The 24,247-nt window shown below is 30.9% G+C and overlaps 1 protein-coding gene across 3 annotated transcripts in view; it reads right to left on the bottom strand.

Annotated features, from left to right (window-relative positions):
* The window catches only part of LOC108912027 (transcription factor CP2-like protein 1), a 68,055-nt gene that overhangs the window by 11,195 nt on the left and 32,613 nt on the right, over nt 1-24,247 (bottom strand). For all 3 annotated transcript variants that reach the window (XM_023455525.1, XM_023455524.1, XM_018717167.1), the window contains exons 3-7: nt 23,927-24,165; nt 23,509-23,738; nt 22,517-22,729; nt 19,719-19,982; nt 15,825-15,889 (exon numbers count right to left, since the gene is read on the bottom strand). In XM_023455525.1, the coding sequence (XP_023311293.1) occupies nt 15,825-15,889; nt 19,719-19,982; nt 22,517-22,729; nt 23,509-23,738; nt 23,927-24,165 (1,011 nt within the window). The remainder of the gene's footprint in view (nt 1-15,824; nt 15,890-19,718; nt 19,983-22,516; nt 22,730-23,508; nt 23,739-23,926; nt 24,166-24,247) is intronic.

Below are 24,247 nucleotides of genomic sequence, written 5' to 3' on the forward strand. Positions count from 1 at the left end.
TTTTTTTTCAAAATATGTACTGAAATTTGAAATTTTTTCAACAAACATTTTAAAAAGTTACAGTATCAAAATTATTTCTTATTTTAAGTAGGAAGACTATTAGAGCATTTAAAAGTGTCTTTAATGCTTGAGTGATTTTAATGCTTTTTATCAAATGTACTTATTTTCTCATGGTGACAAAAAAAATTATCTACGTGAAAATTATTTTACAAAATCAATTTCTGAGTGATCTGTGTAGGGTGAGATTTGTTATGTAATTTTAAATTAGCGCCGTCATAATACCTAAAACAAATATTGAGTAGGTAGGTATAGTTGTAGAGCGTACAACTAGATGGCGCTTGCATCTTTTACCGGCTACAGGTAATTTAACTCACTATATTACCGATAATTCCTAGAAAAGGAAAGCAATAGAAGTTGGAGAAAGTGTCAACAGTTAGCGCTGTTAATGACCACAAAATCTGTTCAAGTTTCCTATCTATAGTATCATTTATCTAGGATATTATCACACAATAGGATAGAATTGCTGCAATTTGTTTAGTTTGCAGTAGTGTTACCAACTGTACATTGTTTAACATGTAAAATTTCTTGTATCTATCTTGTAAACAAATATTTTTTATTCAAGCAAAACATCCATTGCCGGGACAGAAGTGCAGTCTAATAAGAAAAATTGCATGGATTCTATCGCGGCAACCAAATCCCTGCAACAAAATTGCATTGTCGCAGGCTTAATAGAAGCATCTAACGAGTAAACAAGGGTTACCTCTGGTCACGGGTAACCCTAAAAACGCACCTGAATGCTTCTACGTTCCACAAATAGCGATACAAGGCGCGATTGCGTTAATGTCATTTCGTAGAAATATTCACCTAGACGCGTTTTGGAGGTTACAGTGGTTACCTCTGATACGGGGTAATTTTCACAACCCTAAAAAATGTATCTGGGTGAATGCTTCTATGAGGTATTGCTTTATCTCAATATCGCACCTGTTTGCCAGAGCTTTTGAGTTATAATTATTAGGATTCTACACTTTATCGATCTATGCCAGTTGGTTGAGACAACACTAATAAGTTAAATATTTATTTCTGTTTCTTCAGCCTGTTTTCACTATTCAAATTTTACCATTTCTGTACATACTCACAAGAAATTTTATTTGTTCATAATTATTTTCGTTAGGTACTTTCTATAAACTATCTCCTACAAACAGCATTATTTTTGCTCGAGATTGTTTCTGTTCCATTGTTTGCTTTCTTTTTACTTCTTTCTCACCTAGCACCCCTGTTTAATTTATTAGTCGTAGTCTTCACCCACCCTCTTTTTTTTTCTTTTTTACACTACTTCTTTAGTAATAATTACTGTTATTTTTCATTTGACAAAAATTCTAATTTTTTATTGAACTAGTGACAATGCCCTTGAATATATTTACAAACAGCTATACTCCGCAGTCGAAATTATAGAGTGACTAATCGCTAGCTTTTGGACTAGTAAGGGGGATGAAGCATGCCGGGAACGAAAATCCATTGGCGTGTCTGCGTAAAAGGCAACAAGATATAGAAAATATTGAAAAAAAAAATAATAAAACATAACATCTAATATTTTTTACGGTTTGCTATAACCGGCACTTTGATCCATTTTAATTATTACAGCATTTTAAAACGTCCCAGTTGTGTTTTTTTAATTTATAAATTTATTATAGCCATGGAATTAGACTCCTCGTCTACGCTTATGCTATGACGTTTCTCAGGACTGGTAAATCAAGTCCGTTTACACCCAACTAAAAAAGCATTTCCCTATTCCCTACTAAGTGCAAAAGACAGACATAGAATATAGATCGACGTTCAGTGTAACTCAGTCTATAGACGATTATAGATTCTATCGATGTGCGTAGCGAGCGGCACAAAGATAAATAATATTGAACCGTATAAAAATAATTTTATATTTTGTACGCATTACGGTAATAGTGTTTTTATATTATGTCTGAATCACTCTCTATAATTTCGACCGCGGAGTATTATAAGAAATGGTTTTCCGGAAAAACTAAATATAGGGAAAGTTAGGATTTGTCCCTGGCTATTCAATGGTGACCATGCCATGACCACCGACCACTGACCACATGGTCATTATGGTGTCAAGACGATTTTTTCAAATGGGAATCCCCCTTTTTTGACTCCGGAAATGGAAAGAGCGGAAAATTTTACGTTCAGATATGACCTTGACCATTTAAAAAATTTCAAGATGGCGGACGAAATTTTTGAAAGTTAACCGATTGTCACCAAATGTTGTATACCGAGGTTTTCGTGGTCGCTGATCACGAATCCGAGGTTAGATTTTCAAAATTCAAGATGGCGGATCCAAGATCTAGTTCTAGTTCTAACCAACATTTTCGAGAAAGTAACTTAATTTTTTCAAATATATTGGATTTTATTTTAAAATAAATAAATTGTTATAATGTCAAACAAATTACACGATATTTAAGTTTCTAAAATTTTTTCAACTGAACTACAAATAATGAAGTTCAACTGATCTTTAAACACAGATTTTCTTCTAAATAAAATCCAAATGATTCCGAATTTAATTATTTTCTAAAAGTTGTTTTACATTGACAATTTATTCATGAATAAATTGACGAAGTTCTTCATGAATTAATTCACGAATTTATTGGTAAACAGTGTGGTTTTAGGCCGGTGTCCCATGCATCCGAATTCCGACGATACGAAGATCCGAAAGTGTTCCTATTGGTTAATATACATTCAAATTTTTACCGCTCATTTTCATCCGAAATTTTTTAAATTCATACGTCGGAAAAAGTAGAAATAATTTTAACTTTTATCCGAAATCGTATGTTTTTTAACCTCACTTTTTAATTTCTTAACATGCTATGATTGTTGTTTGGTATATTTACAGTCAAATAAATGTTATATTATAATGTCGAATGTAGAAAATATAATACTACGTATATTTTCTATGATATATACCTATGGTTGTCATTTGAAAATGTTTCACCTTCATCTTGTAATAAATCCCATGGTTCTATACTTGATTTCTATGAGATTAATTTCGGATGCATGTGAATTATAATATTATCGTACGTATGAATTAAAATATTTTCGGATATCGTACATCGGAATTCGGATGCATGGGACACCGGCCTAACACTGCTACAGACTTTGTCAAGTTTTTTGACGTATGAATCAGTTCTACCAATGAATCAAAGAAGCAAATAAATTTCAAAAATGTCACCTTTTCCTTCATAATCGTAGTGATACAACAGCGGTACCGTTCCGACACATATTATATAAATATTAGTTTTTGTAACTCTAACAAATCAGTAAAAACAATGCAAAATTAGCACGACGCCACACAATTATGTACATATTCCAATACTGATCTGAGGCTGGAAATCTGTTGGGTTGGTACTTCCGAACTCACGAAGAAATTGACGAAAATTAGAACATGCTCTAATTCGTCAAGAACTTGATAAATTATTTCATGAAGTTATTTGACAGCAGATTTGGTGCATTACGCTTGTCCAATTTCTTGATGAAGCGACTTCATAAATTAATTAATCAATAAATTGTCAATGTAAAACAGCTATTAGTGTTATGTTGATAAGTATTATTTTCTGCACTATTTTGCCCATTTAGGCTTTTCTGTATATTAATACCTTAGCATAAAGTAATAATTCTTAATGAGTCAACCAACAACATATGACAGATGGTACATAACTAGAGATAGATGCCATACAATGGCACTACAAAATTTCAAAAAATTCCATGAAAATTTGAGAAATCCTTTGACATTTCCAAATCTTTTAAATTCCCCGATATACGAGTATAAATAACTCCAGAATGATACACATACCTATTTGTCATACGAATTTAGTGAATCGGAGTTTCATCGGTATAAAAAAAGGCATATTGAAAATGAAGTGCATAGAAAAAATCGACTCCTGTAATTGCCGTGGGTTTTATTGTATGACCTCATTTTTATGTTCAGCATGTGGCCGATAATGAACAATTTTGATTATTTTTGCAGAAATTTATACCTGATTGGCTATCACTCCAAAGCCGTCGATGGTCGTGTCACATGCATCACGTGAAAGAAAAAACTCGGGAAAAACTGAGTAATATAAGGCCGGATTGAAGTGGAAAAAATAACATAGGATATAGGTATGATAGTTAAGGCCTAATAAAGCAAAATGTATTGTATTTTTCACTGTTAAACCAATACATGTTTCATATTTGAGAGTACAACAGAAGCCATTTTAATGACATAACTTGCAACAAAGTGAGATTATGGTTTATTTTAATTTAATATAACAGAACTTTTTGGAAACCGAGATGACGTCAAAGCAATTAATAGAATCATTTGTTTTTCAAAAAGTAAATTGGTTTATGTGAAAAATTATTGTTAATAGGTAGGATGTTAGATTTTAAATGTTAGGCCAAGGCGAGCAATGATCCATCTGATCTCAGATCATAGTTTCTGAAAACTCTTACGATTAATTCAAGAATTGTTACTAAATAGTTACAGTTCGGCTGCAATCAATGAGTTTCTGTTTTGTTGCTGTTCTGTCCGTTCTGTGGAAATCAGCCTTTAAGCACCTACTTGTCCCGAGACTTGTCCACTTGTAACTAGGTAGGTGTGCAATAAAAAAAACCGGAATCGATAATAAACAGGAATAAACTAGTTAGTGGCAAAATTACATTAACAACAGTAGCGTCGTCCTTGAACTTATTTAAAGAGGATAATAAACGACACAAATATAACCTTAAATCATAACATAATTTGACATAATAGTTCTGAATTGGCTTTTTAAAATTTAGAAGGTACGTATGCATTATGCATCTCTCTTCCCTTCCTTATCTCATTATGCGATTTTCGTATTTGTTTTCTGCACAATTAAATCAATTTTACCTGCTTTAAGATGGAACAAGGAAAATAGTGCAAACTGCAAAAAAGTGAGTGGAAATGTAACTTTACGTACATATGAATCGCTCTCAAATGGTGCTTGATGTTGGAAGAATTCCTTTTCATTAGAGTTTTCAGACTGGGAGCATTCAGTCTTTGGAAAATCGCTTTATTTCTACTCCCTCTTAGTTCGGGATGGATTCTGAGCCTCAATCTTCGAGCCACGAGACGGGCATTGTTTATTTGGGCCAAACCATCGGGAAAAGTGTGAAAAAATTGTGCTTGGACTACATAATCACTTTCGATGATGGTCATAGTGTGTATCAGCAAGAACATGTCACTCATGTTCCCCTGAGTCATTTCATATAAGAGCCACCGAAGTCCTACCGTGACAGAAGTAGACGTTCTTCAGCAATTGAGAAACGAAGTCTCTTCTGTCCGTATCAGCCCTTACAAGGCGAAAATTGATGTCATCTAATGAATTGGGCTTGTAGTACAACCATGAAAATTGCAACGGTGTTGTTATCTTGCGTTGTTTCATTAACACTAAGGGGTGATTCTTTAACAGCAAAGCGATTTGTTCTAACCATTCCTGTGGGAACTTCTTAACCATCTGCTTAATTGCAAGAGCGAAGAAACTTAAACTTTGTGCGAAGACTGTTCAAATCCAAACTGCACTATTCGATGTTTATTTAATTACAGTATATTGTATTCCATCGAGTAGTCACTATGAACTCACAAGATTAACGATAAATCATGCTTTCCGTGAAGCACCGAGTAACGTACACACAATTTAACTCAACACTGAAACTTTAGGTTAATTGAAACACCTTTTAAATTGGGATTGGTAAGGTGTAATGAGAGCTATTTTATAAACTGGAATGATAATATGCGAAGTCTGGTTAAAAGCAACTAGGTATACTGGCTAAAAGCTAGATACGGCCCTCAACCGGATTCAACTGGTTAAGCCGGGAATGAGCGGTTCGATGCGGTGTGCGTTGTGAATTGTAATCGAACGGACCGCTGTTGTGTATTGCCGGCTGATGGACTGCAAGAGACTGCAGCGTTGCCGTGCGCGAGTGTATAGATGTAGTAGGTCTGAAGATGTCTAAAAATAAACACGATAATTCTTTCGGTTTGTAGCGATTTTTATGAAGTTACGTAGTCCATTTGAGTTACGTTACTTGAACATGGCTTTGTAGTCTACACGTTTTTCTGTTTCACATCTGAATCATTATAATAAGTATAAAATAATTATAATAAATTATTAAATTTTAACAATTGGATAGGTATGCAGGATAGTTTTTTAAGAGTCTAGGTATAGTACTCTCTGTAACATGTTTAGGAGTTTAGATCAAAGTTGTTTAAAAAATCCATTTATATTTTACATGTATCTAAGCAGTTTTATTTGTTTTTAATGTTTCTAATTTAAATCTGTTATTTTTAAAGTACATTGTGTATACTGTTTCAGAAGTTTACTCCGTAACACACATTTCGAGACATTTTCGCACATAGAACTCATGCAAATAACTAATTTGGTAATAATATTTTTGCGGTGTGACCAATTGATCTTTGATGTAACTTCATTGCAACAGATGCTATTTATTACTTTAAACTTTATAGATACTACTATAACTATTATTTAATTAGTATATATTTTATAGTTCATGCATACTGTTATCAAAATTCGGCGAATTTAAGCATATTTACAAATAACAAACACACTTGACAACACCGCACCGCTGCTTAATAATAAATGGAATTAAAGTCAGGGAAATGCTTATAGCAAGCGGTATTGTGGCAGTAAAATTTGAATAATTGTAGATATGTTATGATATGAACTTATGCAGTTAATGGGATATAGGACTTCTAGTAGGTATGTGAAGAAAGTCACGTCCTCTTAGTACCTATAGACCAGTGCTTAAGCCTTCAAAAATGGTAAAAAGTGAAAAAAAATTATAGTAGGATGAAAGATGAAACCCATTGGAAAAGGAAAAGAATATAACAGATGTGAAAGGAAAAATAATTTACGGGCGATCTGAGGTCGGGAAGGGGGTGGGGGTGAGTTTTTAAGGGTAAAAAACGGTTTCCCTTGATTTCCGGAAAAACTACAAGTCTTATGGAAAAAAGTTAAATGGCAAAGTTGTAGGTAATAAAAAGATCTGCAACTTTTGTATTTACACTTTTTTCACATAACCTCAAAATTTATGTGAAAAATTCAAATAACCAAGTTTTGGTTTTTTATTTTTTACAAAAAAATTTTTTTTTCACGAAATTTGGTGAAAACTTACCTATTTATGTCCCAAACACGCTGTAATTTTTTTGATTTGAAATATTTATTTTTTCACCTTATTTTTACTTAATATCGAAAAAGCACCCTAATTTTCAATCGACAATTCTCAAGTCAAAATATCTGCTTTTTTAAAAACGTCAGTGACCTTTTTCTTCGTTGACATATCTACTTTCTGATGGTGTAAAAAAAATATACATTACTATGGTAAGTTTTCTCAGGAAATGCAAAGAAACGAAAAAAACTAAAATCCGAAAAATTGTTTCTAATCATTATGTACAATTTTGAGCTATTTATTAAAATTTATACTTTAATTACTCGAAAAACGTAAGATTCCATATTACATTGATAAACAAAAAAATTACAAGTCGAAATATACTATTATAATTAACAACCAAATAAGTTAATAAAGTTAATATTTAATAAGACATCTACAATATTTTGAGAAAGTTGTAGAATCTTCTTTCGTTTCTTTGCATTTCCTGAGAAAACTTACCATAGTAATGTATATTTTTTTTACACCATCAGAAAGTAGAGATTTCAACGAAGAAAAAGCCCACCGACGTTTTTAAAAAAGCAGATATTTTGACGTGAGAATTTTCGATTGAAAATTAGGGTGCTTTTTCGATATTAAGTAAAAATAAGGTGAAAAAATAAATATTTCAAATCAAAAAAATTACAGCGTGTTTGGGACATAAATAGGTAAGTTTTCACCAAATTTCGTGAAAAAAAAATTTTTTTGTAAAAGATAAAAATAAAAAACCAAAAACTTGGTTATTTGAATTTTTCACATAAATTTTGAGGTTATGTGAAAAAAGTGTAAATACAAAAGTTGTAGATTTTTTTATTACCTACAACTTTGCCATTTAACTTTTTTCCATAAGACTTGTAGTTTTTCGGGAAATCAATGGAAATCGTTTTTTACCCTTAAAAACTCACCCCCTTCCCCTTCCCCACCTCAGATCGCCAGTAAATTATTTTTCCTTTCATTTCTGTTATATTCTCTTTCTTTTCCAATGAGTTTCATCCTATTATCATTTTTTTTGGTTTCAAAAATTATCGACCCTGGTCTACTACTTTAGTATGAAATTAACTAACTGACGCCCCTCACTTGAAAATAAAACTGAGTAGTAATACAATGTCCCCCTTCTCAAAAAGGAAGACTTTCATCATAATATAACTTTGATATACTTATTATTAAAAAAAATCGATAGAACGTATTTCCAACGTAAATTAATATGCCCATGTAACTTTATTAACACATGAGATTTCATGTTCGACAAAAAAAAGCAAGGAATTGCCGTCTGGCAAAATGTTTGCTTTGCCGTGAAGCTAGACTTTAATTTTAATTAACTACGTATGTACTACCCTGATACAAAAACCTTGCCTGAAGTTTGCACCTGTCTGTGACCCTGGTTTCTTTTAAAATCATTTTTCTTTGTAACTGGATTTTATATTATATTATTCTGTATCACACCTGTGCCTAAACACGATGGAAAAATAATAAGTAATAACATTTAGGTATTTGTCTAAAAAATATATAAATATACACAAAAAAATAATTGCAATTTTCTAATAGAAATACTCTATATCTAGGTACCTATTTCAGAAATACTATTACAATTTCTACATTTAGTAACCGTTAGGTACTATTGAAAAAATAATAAACAAATACTCCAAGCCAAATTTGTATTTATTTCAAATTAATTCAATGGTGCTTTCATATAATCCAAAACACATGTTTTAATTATACAGGGTGTTCTACAAACTCTATGACAAATTTTGACAGTTGATAGCTGGGTTAATTTCAAACATTTTTTCTTATATGAGCATAGGTCCGATTCGTTTTTGTTTAGAAATTTAAAAAAATATAATTTCATATTTCAGTCACAGTAGCCTGATATATAAAAATGATGGTTGCTATAACAATTATTATTTGTGTTTAAAGTTTAAACATTAGTTAACCTTTATTAACCAAATTAACAAATCTTAAGACTATAATAATTGTTCAAAATGTCTCTCGGCTTCAATACAAGCCTCACATCGGCAAACTAAAGATTCCGTTACTTGACAGATGTGATTTGAATCATTTCTTATCTGATTAGCTGCATCCTAAATTCTTTCTGTTGATGGGTACTGATTTCAACATGGTAAGGACAAGCTGCTACATGTCCCCATAAATAAAAGTCCAAAGGATTTAGATCTGGAGAACGCGGTGGCCATGCACTTAACGCTAAGTGTCAATTGAATAAACAAAATGACAAATAATATAATTATTGCTATAGCAACCATCAATTTTCATCAGGATATTTTGATTGAAATATGAAACTATATTTTTTAAAATGCTCCTAACTAAACAAAAACGAATCAGACCTATGTTCTTGTTGAAATGTTTGAAATTAACTCAATCTGTCATCGATCAAAGTTTGTCATGGAGCTTGTAAACACCCTGTATAATTTTGTATGTATTTATATTGTACAGGAGTATTCATATAATGCTTTACGTATCTTCATATTTTTTGGTCTTCTATCTAGAAAAAAATCTCTTTTCTGGTTGCAATGGTACACATATCAAATATTTGCTTTAACAATTTGCACAATATTTTGGTTTATTGGTGACACTGCAGAATAGATACAAACAAAATTGCCATGTAATGTGACAACGTGACCTGTGCATATTTATGTTTTTCCGTTATTAAATTTATTAAAAATATTTTTACATATTTTTATTAAGAAAAATAATGCTAGACTATAAAAGGTGTTTTGTAATAATCCTATCCTTTTCTAGACAAAGGACATTATTTTTATTAAATTTCTATATACAGGGTGGCCCAATTAAAACAGTCCACCTGCAATATTTTCAATGTAACAGGTTTTTCCGGAAAACCCGGAAACAGATCGATTTTGCTTTCAATATATATCATTATGGTTGTAGGGTCATCCCCCGGGGTGGCAACCCCCTCAAGAATCTTAAATGGCACATCATTTTAAAGGTATTTCAATTCTCTTTACAAACAAGCTGAAATTTTTTTGTTCTGCCTTAAAGTTAATGTAAAAAACCTGTTGAAAGTATCGGTGAAATAAATCAAACAAAAGACTTAAAATAGTAATAAAAAAACTCAACGGATAATGAAACTGTAAAAATGTGGTTTATCATCGAAGTCTTGATAAGGTGATGGGTTTTATTAGAATTTTACATGTAGTTTTGTTCCGATTTTATATCAATTAGAATTGTCTAGGTAGTGAAATCCATTGATTTATTCGCTATTTTGAAGCAAACGATTCAAATTTTCATGGTTTACACCACTGCAGAGAGAATTGAAATTGTCACTCTCTATTTTCGAAATAATGAAATGGACCGGGTAACTGCAAGAATTTTTAATGGAAGCCATCCCGGTAAGAATCTCAGCCATCCCTATGTAATAAATTTAATATCTAAATTCATGGAGACAGGATCTATTGCTAAGAAAAAACATGAACCTCGCATTGAGGAGATTCTTGAAAACGACTCAGATCTCAGAGAATGATGTATTTTTTCAACAGGATGGCGCTTCGCCACACTATGCAGCTGCTGTATGTGACTTTTTGAATCAACATTTTCCCCAACACTGGATTGGTAGAATTGAATGGCCCCCAAGATCGCCTGATTTAACACCATTGGACTTTTTCTTATGGGGTCAGGTAAAAAGTGTTATTTATAAAACGAAATCTACCTCTTTAGACGATCTTCGCCCCCCGAATAGTAATAGCATGTGATGAAATGCTACAAAATGTTCGGGAAAATGTTGAACAAAGGTTTTAATACTGTATGGAAGTAAATGGGTCGCAATTTGAATACTTAATTAATTAAAACTTGTTTGAAAACTTTTTTTCGATTCACTTCACGACACTTTCAACAGTTTTTTACATTAAATAACCAGTATAGTACTCGTAATAGCAAAAAGATAATGTTTGCATCAGAATGCACAAAAATATTCTGCTATCCATAATTGATAAATAATAACTGCAGCAGAAAATTGGAATTCATTTACATATCTCTGAAATTATGCATTTTACCAACTTACAATAAGTACATTTTTTATATTTAAAAATCATTACAAATATTAAATATATCCTTATTTAATATTTTCAACTTTATCACCCTGTATCTTGGAAACATCGAAAACAAAGCAATCTTCGACAAAACTTTATTTAATACCCCCCCATCGTGATTATCGTGAATGTATTGACATTTGGCCTACTAACTGAGTGCCCTGTTTTTTTTGCGAACTTATGACGTTGGAATTCACCATTCTAACATTTGCAAGATAGATGTAGATAACTAAAAATTCTTAGTTCATTCAGAATAAAAAAAATAAATAGGAAATATAAATAATGTTGATATAGGTACTAAACCTATTCAACATCAGTTATAAGAATCTTAATGGTTACATATTATATAGTAAAAGTCATTTGTGAGTAGATAAAAGATAAAAAAAATAATTTTAACGGTGTCGTTTCTTAAGGACTACTATCAATATTTGCTCACCCTATATGAACTTCAGGTACTCGCAAACGTAAATGTATGGTGTAATATACGAAATAAAACATTTCTCGGCGTACAAAACGGAGAGTTAAAGCAGAAACCGATACGGCTAGTTATTGTTAGTGGTTATTAGATATCACTGGGTGCTGTGTTGGGTTCTATACTGTTTCAGGCAGAGAAAACTGGTGTATCAGAAACAAATCCTGAAAGCAACAACCGAGGCAACAACAGCTCCCGCACAGTCAGTCATATTATTGCATCAGACGATATTTTCGGTGCTGGTGGCCGATTAAAGCCAATAAAGTAAAGTAATATCGTAGGATTTACCGATTACTGGAAAATATCCAGTATCGAGGATAACTATTCACTTAAATTATGGCTGGTACATCCGTGCCAAACGTACCAGATCTTACTAGAAACTAATCGTATTAAACACATGAACAACTACAATTAATTTTTAGACATGTTAGAATTAAAAGTTTTTAAAATAATTTGCAATTTGTCCACATTTAAGTATTACATAAAAAGTAAAAAAGCATAAGCTCAAATATTTTTCTTAAAAAATGCTCTAAAAATGAGCATATTTAAAAACTAAAACCCTCTAAATTGCAATCCTACGCCGCTGCGAGTTTTTAAATGTATTAGCGATTTTTTAATCTGCAATCTAACAACTAGACGTTATTTTACACCCCTCAAAATGCCCGCGTTGCAATTTTTATTAAGATATTAAAATTAAAAACGTAACAACTGGTGTTCTCATTTTTTTTTGTATTTTTATGTTCATATTTTAATTATTAATAATTAATATTGAAAAAATTTGCAATTTGCAAAGTTGATTGTGACAATGAAAATAATGAGGGAACATTTTTGGAAAATTTTCATATATGAAAAACACTATATTTTCAGAAGTACTATTATATACTCTCAAGTCCAATATTAAAACTGACTCGCCCTAAACACTATACATGTACAGCATGATCGATATATCTTGGGAAAATGCGTTTTTTTAAGACAATTAAATTTTGAAAATATATATTTAGCGGCTGTCACTGAAACGCGATAAAAAAAATACATATATTTATTATTATTTTTCTCAGATTCGCACCCCTATTTTGATGCTCCTAAAGAGAACTTTCATTGTTAAGACTGTCTATTTAATGTTTATTTATTTTTTTCGATCTTTTATTTTTACACAAAAAAGGTTTCTTTACTTTTACAAACTGGAGAAACTGAAAAAAAGAAAAATATAGGCATGAAAAAGATGTGCTTTTCCGGCAAAACCTACTTAATTTTTGAAAAATAAAAATATGCTACAAATTACTTTTTAATAAGTAGGATCATTTCTCAAAATGTCAAATCTTAACTAAAAAAGTTTCTGTCATTGATATCAATGGTTTCATGATCTAGGCTACACATATTTCAATATCATGTCCTGTATTTCCATTCTTTTTTTGATAGGGAATACTTTGAATATGTTGGGCCCATTTTTTGAACATTTGAATGCAAGCAGAATTTTTTAAGAAGAATAAATTTTCAATAAAATGAAAAAATAATAAATAAATCCATATCTTAAGAAAGTCTTTGTTCCTCTTTTTGATTTAATATTTTATATTCATTTCATTGACGCTGTTTCATATCAAGTAATGTTTTGTTTTTACTGCCATTGTGATTAAAAAAATTTAAATAAATATATTATTATCTTTTAAATATTTATTAGCCTTGGCCTTGCACTGTTTACATTATTTAAATTAATTCTAATAATTTTCCCAAATCCTTTTAAAATGAAATTATGAAATATCTGGATATGATGAAGGACCAACTTCACAAAAATGTAATTTAACAAGTGTTTTATACAGACCCCAAAAAATAGGGGTCTTGATGAATGAGGATGTTAGTTTTGAGGTAAAATTAAATATATTAAATTGCACTTTCTATGAAAATATTTACTGGAAAAAGAGATATACAGGGTGATTCACAGATGGTGATCAAAAATGAAACCACGTATTCTTTGGTCTTGCCTATAAAGTTTTTACCTAGGACGTTTCATTAAAATGATACAGGGTGTTAAATTTCAAAAAATATTTTTAATTTTTTTAAATAATTTAATAACTAGAAAGTGAAATAATTTGGGCACAAGTATTTATGTAATAATTGTCCAAAATCTGAGGCCTTTTCTAAAAATTTAAATGCTTCAGTGACGGAAATACAGGGTACCGGTGGCATATTTTTCTAAATAAAATAGTACGTCACTGCTTTACGGTAATAATCATGATATTTTCGGATTCGTCTTTCAATTTTCTACAAATTATTACCCTCTTATGTTTTTCGAGAAAAGCCAGATTTTCGAGTAAAACTTAAAAAACTAACTGAAAACACACTTCGATACTCGAATAAAATGCGGTTTAAAATTACTGCGATAGCAATTTTGATATTCTGAGCAGTTAGAAGAAAAAATAAATAATGCTCAGATTCAAGCAACAATAAATTTCGAACAAATTGCATTTTCGTTACTAAAAAGATGTCGTGCCTGTGTTCGTGAAAATGCAGGTATTTTTGAGTATTTACTCAAATAAAATCATTAAAAAGTGTTTTGTATGAGAAAAAAAACATACAGATTACAATTATATCAGAGCAAAAGTATCAAAAAATATACCAGGTGGTTAAACACAAATTTATTTAAATTGCTCTGAAAAATACAAATTTCTCATAGAAAGGCTGAAACAGATCACTTTTGTTTGTAAAGGATACAATATATTTCTTTAAAAATCATAAATAACAGAGCAGAGGTGAAATGATAATTTATTTAGAGTTGTATTTAATGCTCTATTTAATAATGCTAGTATAGAAAGGAGATTAAAAGGGGTCTGCCACGTTCACAACTAAAAATGTTCTGTTTAAAATTTGTACTTAGGTGTTTATATTTTTTATTGCAAAAGTCAATTGATTTTCTTGTATTATGCATTCAACATGCATTTTATTTTGCATATTATGTATTAAAAATAATACTTAAAAAATAAATATAATCTGCTGTTTGTTAGAAAAAATTATGTGCAAATTGTAAAAATGAATCTGAATTGTTAAGAAGGGTATTATAATGGTAGGTATTTCAAAAACTGATACGAATATATAACAATACATATTGCAATAATATGTATGTATAAATCTTCTAAATATTTCGTGTAAGACTGTCAAATTGATCGATTTCATGAAAAAGTCAAATATAAATTTTTAGCCATGATTTCCTTAAAGTTTAAAAATATTAAAATATTTCAATTTTCTTTATGAAGAGTTAATTGATACCAAACAATATTTTCTAAACCAGTGTGTTTTCTTTATAAAATTGTTTAAAGTTTTCTATCGAGTGTAAGTTCAAACTGGTTATATCAGACTCAAGATAGAATTAGAATTAACCTGTATTTTGACCAAAGTTCTCTTAGTAATTAGAGATAACATGTCATAAATTTTAAATGAAGTGTTCGTATAGCCAGCTATAAAGTCATCTTCAAAGTTTAAATCTACCCAGTATTAAAACCCTTAAAATTGCATTTGAAAGAATTTGTAGTTTCAGAATCTGTGAGTAATATTCATATTTCTTTTTTAATAATAAAGAAATTTTTAATTAAATAAGATTAAAAGATGGAGTAGATTAAAATTTGTAATAAATTTTCAAATGGTAATATTTTAAAATCAACTACTCAAGATCTGAGACAATCGACATATTTGATTGATTTCAGAGATTTGCAGTGGTTGGTTAAATTTTCTACACTGGTCAAATACTTTGGTTTTAATTATTGCCATTTGCAAATTATTGCAAATTTTAATAGACCGTGTATTACATAAAATTGAAGGAATTTCTAAATAATTTGGCAATTTGGTACGAAAAACTACTTACACCATCATATTATAAAAAAAACTTTAAATATGTAAAAATATATGAGGCGTCCCATAAAGAAAAATACTTTTTATTCTCCACAATTATTATCTTAATATTTTGTTTGTATCAAGTAATAATAATCATACATAGCTAGTATCATACATTGTCACACTAATACACAACTTTGTATAGAGATATAGTGACTGGAATAGGGTAAATGTTTACTTACCTATCAGGTGGATCTGGACTGACCGGTGTAATAGGTGGGGTAGCTAACACTGCATCATTAGGTAACTGTAAAGAAAGTAAACTTATGCTTCAAACTGAAATAATTAAATATTATTTTTTGAAAATATTTCTTAAAATCTTATTTGATTAATCAATGATACGAATATTTCAAATTTAATACTTGTACCAACAGAAGCAGATTGAGGAAGATTTCTAGATTATTTTAGTGTTCTGGTTTTTATAAAAAAATACATGTTTGTGTTGTACAATAGAAACGTAAAAAATACTTTTTCTTTTGGACATGATTTAAGTAATTTTAAAACAACATTGATTTGGTACCTTTTGCGTTCCCCATCATGACGTAAAAGAAATTTCTCTTTAACGGTAAAAGATATCAAATTAGTTGATAAATAAATAAAGTATACAAAATTAAAAATAATATACAATTATACAGGGTGTTAAAGTTTAAGGAAATTATTAAATTTTATTAAATTGTAAAAATTGTATATGCATGACACACGTTTGATACATACATAACAGGGAACATTTTCAGGTTAATAATATTTATTTGCAATTTTTTTCTCCTCCATGCTATTTCAAATTTGTGTCACTATTATGAAAAAGTACTAAAGTCTCCAAAAATGTATTATTATATTAACATATTTTATATATATGGAAATAAAACATTTCCATTTTTTTTTTATTATTTGTGATGAAAAATCCATAATTAAAGTTCGGTGAAGTGTTATAGTTTTCAGCTATTTTACAAAATTTGAAATTTATTTTAAATCTGTTTTACAAGCTTTTATTTAACTTTTCTTGCTAGTATGGGTCAAATCTTGCAACTGAATTTTAAGACAGTATCCCCAACAAATTGAGCTGAAATTTTGCATACATGTTTAGTTTAGATGACAATGCATGGTTAGCTTAGGGTGACCAGATTTTCTTGGAGTCAATGCTGGATGGCAAGAGCTAGATAGACGTTATAAAATATAAATAAATTTAAATCAGAAGTCAATTTTTAATTATTAAAGTATTGTTATTTAAACAAATATAAAAAATAATATAATAACATAAAAACTAAAAACAAAAAGTACATATTTTATTACAAATATTTTTCAGCACTATGTATTTTTTTTAATATGTTCTACATCAAAAAGCAGAGGCATCTGCGCCATCCAGAGGCAAAGGTCAGAATTAATCAAAAAAAGACACCGCCCAGATCGAGGTCTACTTCTTACATATTTGTTTATGGTCAGTAGGGGATAGAGGGTAGAGATCTCCACTCTGTATTAAATGCTGGATGGTACTTCTAAATGAAGGACCGTCCAGCGCAATGCGGGACTTATGGTCACCCTAGGCTAGCTAAGTGACGTCATTCTGAATTCAATATGGCGGGCTCCCAAAGATGGCGGACCAGTTATTTTTTATGCACTCCCACGATATGGGTATTAAATGAAAGGATTTGCTGAGAAGAATACAAAAATAAAATGACATAACTCATTGCGATTTTTGTTTTTTGCTTTAGGTTGTCTTCTAAAGCGTCACGACTGCCCTGGATTCGTTCATGCCACTCGAACACACATGCACGGGATAAGGAATCATCACCATAAACTTTTTTGAACAATTGAAATGTTTCTGTAAAAGTTTTACTGAGCTTAAAATAAAATTTAATATTAGCTCGTTGATCCATCGTGTTTTTGTAACAAGGTGACAAAAGGTACTGTCAGTTTAAGCATTATAATTTGACTATCCGTTGATCGATCCTAATGATGGCAGTTTTGTTTTATAGAGATATACAGCTTCCAAATTATATATTGTTTCAATAGATAGTGTTTTAATAGTTTTCTTAAAATTTGAAAAGTTCCGTTATTTTTCCGACATTTTTTATCGTGAAATCATCTAAATTACCAAATATTAAGGATTTTATATTTCATCGATTTTAATTTTTACTAACTGTAATTTGCATAATAGACAATAACAGGTGAACCATGTCGAAATTGTTTTCAATTTATCATTCTGATTTTTTCTCGAAAAATTTCCACGATAAATGAGTTTCTTTAATATGTAATAATAACTTAACAGGTATAGTCTTTCCAATATCAATTGAAGAACTAACAGATTGACAGTATGTACCAGGTTCGGTCGCTGACGCAGCAACTCAGCATTGAAATATTTGAAAAACTTGTTCCCATATTTATTTAGCCATATCCATATACAGGTCTGGTCAAACTAAATGTGGAGGTGGTAGAAATTTATACGCCCAGTTAAAGAATGCGAGCGCGGGCAAAGGAAAACAAACACAGTTGTATTGGGCTACTGGGCAATAAATCTCAGCAGTTGACAAGTGGTTGATAAATTGCCCAGCAGTGCAGTGCAACAATACGGAATTTGGTGTGATTCAGGTAATCTTAATTTATTATAGGCACCTTCTATCAATCATATTCATATTACAATTGCGAAAGAGAGAAATAAGAGGGATATTTTGGTTACTAATATCACAATATGGCATTTTGGAGACCTTTTGAGATGGAACAAAACAAAATTTACCACCAATATAATAAAATTGTTTGAAGACATAAATAATTCAAATATGTTGTTGGCCAAATGAACATATAATAGAAATTTTCTACACATTATATACAAATTATTATAATTTTTTACCTTTAGCAGAAAACTTTTTTAGGGACGCCTATGAAACTTATTAAATTTTATTGCCAGGCGTTTTTTTGCATGTTCAACTGACTTCGGAAAAACTATACCCAAGATATTTCAAATATAGCATTGTAAGATGTAAAAAGTTGTGGTAGTAAAAATTAATATTAGCAATCTACTGAAAATTTTAAATACATATAACTATTTTAGTAGCATATAAATATTTGTAAACAGAACATTGAAAATTTCAAGTGAAAATAAATACTTATTTTAAATACATTTTATAAACATATCGTAATTACGCCTTCAAAATGTGATGTGTGAATTTTATCCAAATTGTTCAATGAAGTTAAAAAACTGTTTCTTGGCGCTTTTATTCAAGAATTACAATTTTAATTTTACTGCAGACAGTCACATTTCTGTAGAAAGTAAGATGGCAGTTATTAGTCAGATTATGCAGTTTGATGTCGTTTATCAAAGGCGCAGAACTTAACACGTTTTGCTGAAAATATGCACGTCACATTTTGAAGGCGCAACGATGATACATATTTTAGTTGGTAATATTTTTAAGGGGTCTATCTGATTTGGAATTGACAAACAAATATTCATAAAAAATTTAATATAAGTTTATTAATATGAAGAAAATCCTCAAAAAGAATTATGACTAGTTTGCAGAGAATGCAGATTTTTTTTATCTTTCCACTTAGAATGCGCAACAATCGACGAACAACCGATATCTAAGGAACTGTATGACAGCTCGTAGAAATCGATTAGGTACTTTTAAGATACATAATTTATAATAATTCTCCGTCAAACTGCTGTCGTTGACTAACTTAACCTCCATATGCGTGATAGCGGCAACGCCGCAGTCTGGACGTAACGTATTATTTGAAATTTGCAGGTGTAACATATGATGTATATTTCAAGCTTAGGCATCTAAACAAACAGAATTATTAAACGCGAGCGAGCGAACGCCGAGCCGAGCGCGCCAGCCAAATATAAAGGCTTACTACTTTAGTCACTATCGAATCTACAGAAACTCTCGTTAGACTTTAGACATATCCATGTATCCGATAAACCTCCTTAAATACATATAGAAGGGTTTACTCTAATAAAATGCAGTCCATGACAATATTAGACGGCATTTTATTTCCATTTTCTCTCAACAGTAGTAAACGGTACGTAAACCATTGAATTTTTTTGCTTGTTCTGCTCGTTTTCAAAAAAACTGAAAACTTACATCATTCAGCACGGTACATTCGTAGCTGGGCTGATATTTTTCTTGTTCAGAAATAGGGCGCTTCATGATTTTCTCCCTGTCTTGCTTGTGTTTTCTGTCGGCCCCTTTCAGCTTGAAAACTTTAATTTGGCAAGCAGCTGCATGTAACCTCTTTGTACCATTTGTGTTTTCGGGGTACTGGTAAGTCTCTACTTGGATGCGAAATGGAACACCTTTTTCGCCACCGTGTTTCTTTGGGGTAAATTCAGTGCTAATACAGTTAACCTGAAAAAAAAAAAATAATAATAATAATAATAATAATAATAATAATAAATAAAAATTAAACATGATAATTAAACTCAAATTTAAATTGATATTAAAGGAAGTATTTTTGTAACTGCTCTCATATAAAATTTGTGCTCAATATGTAGGTTCAGTGACACATTATATCATAAACAGACCTATTTTTAAAATAAAAACCGTTATGCCACAGACCAAAATGACCATTTACAGAATTTTGACTATGGCTACCCTTAATTTGACCAATCAATGAGTTGTACTCCCATCAATCCTTTATCACATTTCTCTGTCGTTCCATACTGCCACTTGAAGGTGAAATTTTATTGGCACTTTACAGTTGAAAAATCGCATAGGGAAAATGTAGCGTGCCACAATTAAAGATTTGTCAACCTCGGGTAAGTATGGAGTAAAATATGTTAAAAAGTACATACTTTATAATTTGCATATTTTTATTTCTTTTGCCAATTATAATTTTAACAGTAATTAAATTTTTTACATAGGTAGAGGAATTTTCTGGTTTTACAACAATTTAAACTTATGTTGAATCAGTGACATCATGTCTGCAACTGATTGAAACAGTTTTGAAATTGTTAATCGGCTTGTATTTGAACTATTATTTCTTTCACATTGGCAATTAAATTTCAGTAAAATTAAAACAATAAGATAACACACTACATTCTGTTTCACCCGCTGGTGATTGGTACAAGTTTTCACGAAACTTTATTCAACCAATCAGCGAATGCATTATCTAGAACGTAGACGTAATGGTTTGTCATTGTTCATTGTAAACAAATTATTAATATTGAATATTGGTGATACTAAAATTTAGGGATTTTTGTTTATTTCCTTAACTTTGTTGGTCCGAACACATGCCTTGAAATTTGATGAAAAAATTAAATTTTTAATATACTTCAAGGACATAATGAAAGCTGCACAAAAACTGGTGCAATAGTGCAATAGCTATATTTAGTCCTTGCAAAATATAATAAATTTGTAATTCAGTTACCAGTGAAATATAATTTATATTTGAAATATATATATCAGTATACTATGTTGAAACAACACAGTTTGCGAAAATATTACTTTTATCAAAATTTAATAATCAATAAGTTGGTTTTATTTTTTATTTATTTATTCAATGCTAAACCACATCTACATAATGTTTATGTTTAATTTGTTTATTTGTTATTATTTTTGTATATCAACTCCAAATTTAAATATTTCTTTTATGTTAACCGATTAATTAAAATTCTTTTAAAAAATATTGCGATTTACTTTAAAACCTAAGAAAGTAGGAAACCCTCACAAGCATAGTTTTTTTCAAAATGTTTTGTTTTAACAAAATATACAGGGCTAATTAAAAAATTCCCTGCATATCACAACACTGATAGCAATTGAAATACTGAATTAATAACAAGGTGTAAGTTGTGTATGTATCAAATTTAGTAAAGCTGGTATTATTCTTTCTTGAAATATTTAAGTTTTTTATTATTTGAGGATCAATTTTTAGGACACACTGTAATTAAGTACCAAGGTTTATATTAACTTTTTGTTTTGCTTTCATATAATAAATGTTCCTTTAAAGTTTGTGCACTTTCTTTGTGGAACAGCCTGTACACAAGGTGTACTTAAATGAAAGAGTACCAGTTATAGTCTTTCCGATATCAATTGAAGAACCAAGAGGTTGACAGCATGTACCAGGTTTGGTCACTGACGCAGCAACTCGGCATTGAAATATTTGAAAAACTTGTCCCCATATTTATTTAGTCATACCCATATACAGGTCTGGTCGAACTAAACGTGGACGTGGTAGAAATGTATATGCCTAGTTAAAGAATGTGAGTGTGGGCAAACGAAATACAAACGGAGCTGCATTGGGCCACTGTGCAATAAATCTCAGCTGTTGACAAGGGGTTGACAAATTGCCCAGCAGTGCAGTGCAGCAATGCGGAATTTGGTGTGATTCAGGTAATTTTAATTTATTATAGACACCTTCTATTAATCATTGATATTACAATTGTGAAAGGGAGAAATAATATTATTACAACATGGCATTTTGGAGACCTTTTGAAACAGAACAAAACGAAATTTACCATCAATATAATAAAATTGTTTGAGGACATAAATAATTAAAATATGTTGTTGGCCAAATGAGCATATAATAGAAATTTTTACACATTATATGCAAATTATTATAATTTTTTACCTTTAGCAGAAAACATTTTTAGAGACACCTATGAAAGTCATTCAATTTTATTGCCAGGCGTTTTTTTACATGTTCAACTGACTTCGAAAAGACTATACCAGATAATCTCGAAGTCAAAATATAATAGTTATGCTGTGTCTAAAGTTGCTTTACCTGCAAATTACAACATATTTATATTGAAAAATACGTATTTCAAATTTTTGAAAGCTCTTTCAGAAATTACAAAACAATTTTTGAAAATTTGTAGATCTCTAATGCATATAGAACAGCGCATATATTTTAATATTGATATTGTGGTTTTCAATAAACTCACTTTAATATAAACACCAACTTCTTTCGTAGGATCCCAGTTGAAGTGAACTAGATTCACTGCATTTGTTGGTTGAATAATATCATAGGCTCCGTAAGAAAGAGGGACGTCCACCTCTAAAATCCTGTCACCCGGTCTAGCTTTTTGCCAAGATTCCATCTGCTCCTTCTCCATATATTGCAATCGGCGTTCATGGAAACATATGCGAATAACAGACTGAAAAATTTTATATGCTTTTAATTTACAACATCCTAATTACATTTTTTTTTTTAGTAAATGTTAAGGTATGTATACATTTGCGCGCCGAGCAACCCACGCGGTGTGCGCGCCGCTCGTTCGTTGCTCGTCCAATTTTTGTTTGAACTATTCATTTTGAAGAACCTTCCACGATTCAAAGAAAACCCACGAACATTTTAGTAGACATTTTGCATTGTAGATGATCATGTCTCTGTCGTGCGATAAAAATTACGCCATTTCTGTGATGAGTGGTGCTTTTTTGTTAATGGCAAGTTTGTGCAAAAAGAAAAGGAAACAGCTACGTTGGCGGCACACTATCCTATTTAAAAAACGGAATGATACGGAGCTTATGATCGACTTGAGGTCGTAAGCAATAAGCGGTCAATATAAGAATTTTACTCGAATGTCACCTTTATGTTGAGGATCCCACTGAAGGGATTTCACATGGTAAACATCGATAAGTTTAATTACATTTTCTTCCGACCACTCCATACTACCGCTGAATGGACGTGCAGCAAGAACAACAAGCCTCTCGCTCTCCCGTCCAAATATGTGCTGCAAACTCACAAAGCGTTAGTCGAAAAAACCGACTCGAGGTGGATTGTGACGTGCCGTGTGCGTGCCGTTCGTGCTCAACTCGAAAACCCCGTACTAATCTAGAAAACTTGCTGCAAACGCTCGGGGCACGCGCTCGGAGCGGGGCGCAGATATATACGCACCTTAAGGTAAGAGAAAATAGATAATAATTTTTTTATTACTTTTAACAATTTCCCTCTGTACAGAGACAGGTCTCCTAGTTTCTTAAGTTTAATTTCATAACTCTGTCCTTGGTTCAGGTAAGTCAGAGTATCTTCATTTTGTTTAGTAGCAATGCTTGTTGCCGCCGCCAATACGTACTGAAATCTGTAGTCTTCGATTATTAAATTGTAATTCGTCGATGAAACTGCATAGTTATCTTGTGAATTTGGTGAGTTTGTCAAATTATTATCTAAAAAAAAAAAAGTTAGGTATTAATCACAATATCCTACATTTTTAGTATGTTAAAAATAATCCTAAAAAAACACAATCTAGAAAACCCTTGTCAAAACTTAAATTATACGTTTTCCATTTCCCTAATTTTTTTTGTAACATAAATTTTATATTAGCTTTTTATATGCTATATAATGAGCTTCTTACTGTCCATAACATTCTGCAGGTTCACTAGAGCGGTCTGACTCAACAACTGGTTGATCGTATTGTTGAACATGTTCTGGCTGTTATCTTCCATGGTACTGTTCACAGGATTGTTCTGCTGGGTGGAAGTTGGACTTTGGCGGGTCTGTCGGACTACTTGTAGATGTGGCATCTCGGTGGATGTAGGAGAAGGTGCTTCTTGTTTGAAAACTGTCATACCATTTATAGAAAGAATGGCTTCGCTGTAAAAATCATATTAATTAAGTTTTGAATTTCTTACAAAACGAATAAATTTTTCTATTCTGTCTGCTATGCAAATCACAA

The sequence above is a fragment of the Anoplophora glabripennis genome, unplaced genomic scaffold (assembly GCF_000390285.2).
Source record: "Anoplophora glabripennis isolate ALB-LARVAE unplaced genomic scaffold, Agla_2.0 scaffold600, whole genome shotgun sequence".
NCBI lineage: Eukaryota > Metazoa > Arthropoda > Insecta > Coleoptera > Cerambycidae > Anoplophora > Anoplophora glabripennis.